This window comes from Cucurbita maxima, unplaced genomic scaffold (assembly GCF_002738345.1).
Source record: "Cucurbita maxima cultivar Rimu unplaced genomic scaffold, Cmax_1.0 Cma_Scf00005, whole genome shotgun sequence".
NCBI classification, from domain to species: Eukaryota; Viridiplantae; Streptophyta; class Magnoliopsida; order Cucurbitales; family Cucurbitaceae; genus Cucurbita; species Cucurbita maxima.
In genome coordinates, this window is record NW_019272021.1 from 2,241,093 (window position 1) to 2,250,085 (window position 8,993).

Sequence of the window (8,993 nt, forward strand, 5' to 3'; positions counted from 1 at the left end):
TAATTACTAAACTATAATAGCGGGGAAGTGGACAATTTATTTCCATTTTAGTTAGTAATGTTATAGTTGATTAAACTTGTTTGGTAGTGATTATATGAGATCATTATATTTATTTGATACTGATTATACATTAAACCCAGATTGTTTGATGAGTTAGGTTTATGTATATTACTCATAAGCTACTATTTCAAATGTTGATATCCATCAAACTCAGCTGCCTTCTGGACATGCCCATAACTACAAGAATCTTCAATCACAATGATGAACTCAACCATTTCTCTTTCATCATGTGTATCATTCGGCAGCCACATAGGTGGGCTCCCGGTGTCACTTTTCTTCTATTCTTTCTCTATTTCTAGTCTGATGTTAATATCAGGTTTGAGAATGAGAAGCTCTGATACCAAGTTAATAATGAAAAACATAATTGAGATCGAAAGTTCAACAAACGTAAATGGGACATTTAATTCTAGTTATATTTTTTTTTTTCTAGAGATAACTCATAACTTTAACATGATATGATTTTCCTTTATGTGTCGGGTCATTTAGGAATTAATCAAATCTTTAACCATTTATCTCAGTTTATCAACTTAAATTTACTATATTAATATTTTAATCTCTCACTAATTATCATTTGGAATTTAGATTTTAATACTAGATGACCGTGATATTCTCTTACGTTACTTGTTTTGAACTACTTCTAAAAGCGAAGACTATCTCCAGATACTTACACAAATCTTTTTACATGTTTTATCCTAGAAAAAAAGGGTCGCCGGAAAATTCACGAGATTCTTCCCCCGCACTATCTAGTTGAGGTTTTTCTTTTCCTTCATCATCCTTGCAGTTGGGAGACGAGCAGAGGTGAAGTAGAAAACAGAGAGAGAAAGAAATCGAAACTGTGAAGTTCAGTAAGGAAGAAGAGTTCCACAAATCGAGTTCTGGGTCAACTAAGACCATGTCATGAAATGTTTTAAGACAAGTATGGATAAAATTCTAATTTGCGAATTCAAAACCAAAACTTTAACTTCATGGGTTATAAACAATATCTGAAGATAAGTATGGATAAAATTTAAACCAATTGTTTTAAAGAAATTAAAAAAAAAAAAAAAAAAAAAAAAAAAAAAAAGAAGCAAACTTGGATAATACATCTGATATTGACTTGAGAAGCTCCATAGTTTATTTAATTTCTAATTTTAAAATATTACTTAAATGTACATTTAGAGGTAACTTCATTAATTCAAATTCAATCAACTCTCTCTCTTTTTTTTATTTTTACGAACCAATAACACTCTCTCTCTCCTACTAAATTTCCAAAAATATCATTCATTTCTATTATAAAAACACTTTATAAAATTAAAAAAAAAAAATCCTTAATTTTTCATAAATATTTTAAGATTATTTATGAAATAAAAATCCATTCGAGTATATTAGAATCTAGAACAAAGAATGTGATAATAATTCTAAAATAACCTAGAATAAATACAAAATTAAAAATTCCAATGATATTATATTTCATTTTTTTTATTTCAAATGTTCCTAAGTTTAATTTCTATAAAGCATGCTCATTTCCAAAATGATTAAGAAAAAAAAAACTAAATTTTTATATATTAATTTTCAACTATTATATATATATATATATTCAAAATGGCTATAATCTGAAATGAAATGGAATTGAGAATTGACTAAAATTCTGTTTCCATAGTAATAATCGTGTTAACCAGAAAAAAAAACAACGGTAAACCAAAATCAAGCCCCAAAGAACTGATGTGTTTTATTTTTTTATTATTTTTTTTTACATTTTTTTATTTTTCACTCCCAATCGCCGCCATTGAAGGTAGCCGAAGTGGTGGTACTCTGATCAGCAAACAACGGACAGAAATCCATTTCCGCCGCCACAAACGGCGGATTTCCCCACCAATCAACCGAGTCAATAAACTCAAACTCGCTCCACGACTCAGCTCTGATATCCTCTTCAATATTGGGCAATTCCACAATCTCCCCCAATTCATCCGACCCTCCTTCATCATTCGACGACGAAAACGACGCCGTCGTCGTAGTATCGAAATCGACCATCGCTGCAGCCTTGGCAGCCGCCGCCTGAATATCCCTAGGCATTAACGACACCGGGCGAGGAAGCAAACCAGCGAGTTGAGGGAAATTGAGAATAGCCTTAGCCGAATCGCCTTTGATACTGAGCGCCGCCACGTCATGGGCACGCGCCGCCATCTCCGCCGTGGTGAAAGTCCCAAGCCAAATCCGAGATTTCTTCCTGGGCTGACGGATCTCCGATACCCATTTGCCCCAACTCCTTTTCCGTACGCCTCTGTAAATTGGGTGCTTCTGATCCCTCTGATTTCCCCTTTTCATTTCTGCACCGTCAGATTCTGAATTCCAATTGTTTGGTTCCGCCATTGATGACCGTATGAGAAGAAAGACGACCAAAACCAAAAATCTTCAGAAGGAAGAAGAAGAAGAGCAAAAGTAACATGTGTGAGTTTCGTATGGAACATTGTATTATATATAAATAAACAAAAAATTTGTAGGCTCCTAACAAAGCGACTTATAACCAACCAAACCTTCTATAATTTCACATTAATTCCTAATTAAAATCTCAAATTATGACTTTTACACCATTTCCAATAATTTCAACACTTTTTTAATAATTAATAATCTCTTCACCTTAAAATAAAAAACACACTCCCTCAAAGTTTTTTTTTTTTTTTTTTTTTTTTTTAACTTTTAAATTATTGATTAAATTTAATGTTAAATAGTTAATTAAAAAATATTATTAACTTTATAAAGTTCGCTGATTAAACGTGGCATTTTATAAATTTTGTTTCTATAATTTCAACGTCATTATACTAATAAGAATAATGAAATGTGAAAGATAATTATGTATTTTATTTAAAATATTTCTTTACATTCATTTCGTACCATATAATAATTAAAAAATGTAAATGATATTATATATAAAATAAAATTCATGTGATATTAGCATGACAAAAATGAGTCCCATTAAAAGCTTAAAAATTGGAAGTGGGTGGAGCCCATGATTTATGAGAGGAAGTCGGTGGATATTTGTTATGCATTAAATAAAATTTAATTAAAAGATGTCCATTTAATCCGTAGAGTCGAGAGAACTTATCATGAACAGTGCAAAATTCTTGTTTTAAAAAGAGAACGAGGAAGGAACGGAGATAGATTTCTCTCTATTTGCGAACTGAGTCGAAGGCGGAGACCATATTTTCCGTCCTTGTTTGTTTCAACTCGTCCTACCTCACATTGTATATATATATATTATTCACTCCCTTCATAAATAATTAAATATATATATATTTTTAAGTGGGGAGAAATTATAGTATATTTTTCTATTATTAAATATCGAACTAATTTTCTATACTAACAACCTGAAGTAACATAAATAGTTGGTAAAATTTGACTGCATTGTAAAGATAAAATTAAAACTTTTTATACTCAAGCCATTAAATTAGCATATCCTTAACCAAACGGTTAAAAGTTCAAATATTCGACTATTTATAATTAGGCTGCTAATTACAAATTCGGAGTAATTAATCAAAAGTCATAATCACATGGGGATTATTTCAATATTTCAAGTGTTTATTAATTAATATCGAAATAATTTGGTCTTTGTGGAAAAGAAAAATATTGAAAATTTAAAATTTTATAAATGACAAATTTACCTTTTAAAAATTTATATAGTCAATTTTTCGGTTCATAAAAAATAAAAAGGGTGCAATTAAATAGCTTTATTAGGGATGAGCCTGACACAATATTAACTATAATTTACAATCCAATGGGTAAAAATTAACCATTTATTCATGTGAAATGAAAACACAAGTGGTTTTTTTTTTTTTTTTTTTTTTTTTTTTTTTTTTTTTTTTTTTTTTTTTTTTTTNAGCAAGATCGAGATACCTTTCCAAATAAGTTTTAAGAGTAAAAACAATAAATACAAAAATTAAAACAGGACTTCTGGGATTTTCTTTTTAATTTAAATTGTTTTCAAAATTATTATAAAAATAAAAATAAAAAAAACTCAAGCGTAAGTGGATTTTTTTTTTTTTTTTTTTTTTTTTTTTTTTTTTAATTCTTCATTAAAAAATTGATTTGATTTATTTAGTCAATCCAAGTCAAGTTTAATGCTATTTTTAATTTAGCTAATTTATTTATTTATTTTTAAAATTACAAAACACTAGAATATATTGTAAATTGTGATGACTTTTGAGACCATTGAGTCATTTCAAAGACATGAAAAAAAAAATAGTTTTAGATTCTTTTTAGAAGAAAATACTTTTAATTTGTTTTCTTTTTTATTTTCTGAAAAAAAAAACTATTTTTTTTTTAAATGTTCCAATTTTTAAAATTATACACTCCCTCCTCTGGCAAAATTCATTGATATGATATGGTTGACCGTTGATTATATTTATAACAGCTACACCAATATAGTATTTCCAATTATTCATTTATTAATATTTTTTTATTATATATATATATATAGAAAATGACCTCAAACTCTCTAACCCATTTAGATCTACAAATAAATTTGCCATTAATAAAAACTATAAATGGTTGGATCCAAAATGTGCTCGAACTAATCGAACCTAACTCATAAATAAAATTGCTGGTCTATTCGATCTTAGATCCTTTCAAAAATCCTATCGTACAACTCTCGTGAAATTTAATACAATTAAACTAAGTAACAAAAAAAAAATGTTGAAAATGATATAATTTAATTAAAATAAACTAGAAATTTTCATATGATCTAATGATTTGAACAAACCCAATCTTTTTTTATTTGGATTGAATTGATTTGAATTTTTGAAAAATAAAAAATTTGGTTAATATAACTAATGTTAGTAATGCGTTGTGACTTATAAATATTTGATATTTTAGTATGAATTTTTTAAATGATCAATGTTCCAGTTCAAACCCATCTCTAGAAAATATTGTCCGCTTTGTTTCGTTACGTATCGTTGTTAACCTCACGTTTTAAAACTCGTCTGCTAGGAAGAGATTTTCACACCTTTTATAAGAAATGCTTCGTTCTCCTTTCCAATCGATATGGATCTCACAATCAACTATTCTTGAAGGGTCAGTATTCTCGCTGACACACCACTCGGTGTCTGGCTCTAATATCATTTGTAATAGCTCAAACCCACTATTATGCTTTAGCCCATTACGTATCATCGTTAGTCTCACGGTTTTAAAAATTTTCTAATCAATGTATAGCACTAGAACTAATGATTATTCAATTATGATTGATATACATGATAGTAGTACGTGGTTCGTATTTTTTTTTTTTTTAGTACGAAGAAAAAATGAAAAAGAAATAGACGTAATTATTATTATTATTATTATTATTATTATTATTATTATGATTATCAATTTGGTCGTTGTTGCTACCAATTTCTTCCTATTCGGTTATGATCTCTGTAAATTGGCCTACCAATCTATCGACCACTCCATGCCTCTTATTTCATTAATTAAATATTAAAATCCTTTTTCAATTCACTTTAATTAATGTAATAATTGCACCAACTTTTCCAACAAATGATGTCTCTTTTTCTAATATTATAATGAAGAAAACGCTTCACATTTATAAAATTTTTTATTTTATCTATTAAATCATAATTCAATTATTGGGTAAAAATTTATATTTTATTTTAATAAGTACGCATAGACTTCTAGAACCTACTTATAATTCAAGTGTAATTTTGGTACATAGCCTCCTTTCGTGTGCTATGTAAACATGAATACCATAGGTAAAGAGAAGAGTTAATATGAGTGAGTACAAAAGTACTCTAGACCATCTGCAAGGTCGTTGTACTTAAATGTGACAAAGTCATGAGCTCTTATTATATGTTCATCGAATTCTGAATGTTCACTAATTCTTGTTTTATGACATAAAATTCATAGGTATAGGCTTAATTGATCCACGTGTGCAACTAGCTAGTTTCTTATAACATAGTAAACATAAGGGGAGTGACCTCGTGCCTAAACCAACTAAGATACTTATATGGGTCAACCATAAATGACTCCTCACTACTAGAGCTTAGTTTAAAACTTTCTAGAGTCGTATCATAGTACATCATAACGTGTCATAATACATACATAATTATAAATATGAGATACATCATAATTGACATAATCATGAGTACGAAACAACATGTCATGCTATAATATTTTATTTAAGTTTTACTTACAAAATCATGTCATGCTATAATATTTTATTTATATTCAATATACAAACCAACCCAAATATGGTTAAGAAAAATATTCGACCTTACATAGTAATTTACGTGTCATGCTATAACATATCATCTATATGCATAATCATCGTTTAGGTTAGGACTTAAAAAACTTCTCCAACCGCTTCTGGATATAGAAATAAACATGTTCATTTCTTCTTTATTTTACTCAAATGTCAAACCGAATCGAATTAAACCGATCAAACGAGTTGAAACAACTTAGACTTACCATCACAAGATGGAAGAAATGAGAGGAAGATTGGTGAAAGTTTCTATTTGTGGTGAACACTCTCTTTCGGATTAGGACTTGATTAACCCCTTTGAGATTATTAGTACTACCAGAATTTTACTGCGTTTAAGAAATACTCTAATAACCTCTCTATTTTATCGATATTAATTTTACCTTGCAAAATATTAAATTTTACAAATAGCAACATTAATATTAATTAAATAATAATAATAATAATGAGACAAGAATCCCTATAGGCACATCATGTGCATGCAAAATCATGACATATAGACTTCATTGAAAATCATTATATATATAGACTTTATTCTGTAGGAACACGTATTTATTTTTATTTTTTATTTTTTTATTTTTTTTTTGTAGCACTGGTAAAATGTGAAAAATTAAAACTTATAATATCATATATATTATATAAATTTGATGAGTAATAAAATCATTAAATTTTAAAAAACATGTGGGCCCATGAAGTATATTTATCATAAAAAAGATGCCTGGAAATAGTCCGTACAACGTCTACTCAGTCCCACCATAATCATAATCATTACCGAATTCGAAGGGTTAAAAACTACCCGCCCCTTTTACTGCAAAATTCTACATCATCCGACTCAAATCACCGCCGTTGTGGCGGTGGATCAAGTACTCCTCACCCCCCTTCCATCTCCCCAACTGTTCTACCTCATTTTGCCGTCGAAGTTCCATCACCTTCCGGTGAGAATTCGAGTGCTTTGTCGACATGAATGTCGGGCTCGCGGCAGGTCGGTATTCCGGTACCAGTCGACCCGACTTATACCGGACCCCACAAGCATTACAAAGCGTTTTTGGGCCCATAGGCCCAGTCCGCCACTGCGGCGTCTTCTCCGCCGCGCAATGCTGGCATTTCCGGCCTGACGTCATTTCGGACTTTCCCGCCTCTGGAGCCGTCGCCCTGAGGACGCGCGTGGACCAGTCGCAAGGAGAACCGCGTGATCGTTTGCTTCGGGCTTTGCCGGGGAGAGTAAGAGCTTCGCCGTGAAAAAACGATGTCGTTTTTTCACTTCTGTAACCTAACGCCGTCGCTCCTGAAGACGACTGCGCTTCTAGAGTCACCGCCGTACTGATCCCCCCGGAGAGAAATGGAATCGCCTGAAAATCCTTCTCAATCTCCTCCGTCGAAAATGATCCTTCAACGAAATTCGACAGCCATTCGAGTTCAGCCAAATCGTCGCACTGTAAAAAAAAAAAAACAGAATCAAATCCAAAAAATTTCACGAAATTGCACAATCAAACGAAAACGCTCCAATTTCGAATACCGGAATGCAGAGTTCGTTAGAGAATTGAGCTTCACAGAAGCCTCCGGACCCAAAATTTCCTAACACCAAGTTATCGCCGCTGGAGGCCGACGAATTGCAGCTCTCAATCGCAGTCACCGTCGAAGAATCACAGCAATTTCCGGCAACATTATCGAAGCAACCGCTATGCATTGCCATATCTTCATTGGAGAAATTCAACAAATATTCATCGACAGCGAAATTCTCGGCGGCGGAGTTCTGCTTGTCCGGCGAAAATTGAGCGCCATCGGTGTCGTAGTAGCCACCGACAAGATACTCGGGCACCTCCATAAATGCAGAGCAAGTCACTGGAGAGTAATTTGAGTTGCCAGAGAAGAGTGGAAAGGGGGGTTTTTGAGAAGGCAGAGGCGGGGTGTAAGCGCAAATATGAAAAGTTTTGGGCATCTTTTAAGCATGAAGATAAATATGAGTTTAATAAAGTTAAAATTAAAGTTTATAAATTTATTAGATTAAAAATGATAAATTCAACTCATTTAACCTTTTAACTTTTAATATAAATAAATAAATAAATAAATATAATTTAATAGTCTTTTAACTCCAATAATGTTAAATTTCTTACAGAGGATTCCTCTGCTCCTAATAATTATTTTTCCTTGGTATAAGTGATTTTTTTTGTATTTTTTAAATTATTGTGAGTCCAATTAAAAATAATATGGCCAATCATGACCATCTTTAATCTGTAACTATATTCCTAAGCCCACGTTTAAGCACGATGGTTACAGCTCAACTTTCTAAAATTTCACGGCTTTCATCGGATTATGATTAAGGATAATGTTTAATTAATACTTAATCTAAACTTATGCAAATACTATTTTACTTTAATTTTTAGAATTATAATTATATAAATTTAGTTTAAAATATGGTAATTATTTCTATTCGATAAAAACTTATAGTAATAATTTATATTTAGTAGAAGACATCCTACAAATTTCTAATAATAAAGAAACTTATAAATACTTTAATCTTTTAACTGTGTTCGTAGGTTAAAAAATGCAATTATGATTTATCTTTTTTGTAACGGTTTAATGTATAGTACGCTGATAAAGAAAAGCAATATAATATTATTATTAGGTTTAGGTGTGATTAGATTAAAAGAAAATCTATGTAGGTATGACTTTAAAATTGTGGACTTTATGAAGGGGGGGGGGGGGGGGG

General features: G+C 30.8%; 2 protein-coding genes across 2 annotated transcripts; both read right to left on the bottom strand.

Annotated features, from left to right (window-relative positions):
* Positions 1–1,675: 1,675 nt before the first annotated feature.
* Positions 1,676–2,490, bottom strand: LOC111479284 (ethylene-responsive transcription factor TINY-like). The gene has a single exon (XM_023123839.1). The coding sequence runs from the start codon at positions 2,407–2,409 to the stop codon at positions 1,807–1,809; it is 603 nt and encodes a 200-aa protein (XP_022979607.1). The 5' UTR covers positions 2,410–2,490; the 3' UTR covers positions 1,676–1,806.
* Positions 2,491–6,965: 4,475 nt separating this feature from the next.
* Positions 6,966–8,222, bottom strand: LOC111479297 (GATA transcription factor 9-like). Its single transcript, XM_023123854.1, has 2 exons — positions 7,800–8,222; positions 6,966–7,716 (listed from the first exon to the last, which is right to left on the bottom strand). The coding sequence occupies exons 1-2, from the start codon at positions 8,220–8,222 to the stop codon at positions 7,102–7,104; spliced, it is 1,038 nt and encodes a 345-aa protein (XP_022979622.1). The 3' UTR covers positions 6,966–7,101.
* Between the last annotated feature and the right edge of the window lie 771 nt (positions 8,223–8,993).

Bases quoted from the DNA above. Each gene is read 5' to 3' on its own strand.
- LOC111479284 (XM_023123839.1), bottom strand. From the start codon at position 2,409: ATGGCGGAACCAAACAATTGGAATTCAGAATCTGACGGTGCAGAAATG.
- LOC111479297 (XM_023123854.1), bottom strand. From the start codon at position 8,222: ATGCCCAAAACTTTTCATATTTGCGCTTACACCCCGCCTCTGCCTTCT. The intron at 7,717-7,799 runs GTATTCGAAATT...TTTTTTTTACAG, and splicing joins CTAACGAACTCTGCATTCCG to TGCGACGATTTGGCTGAACT.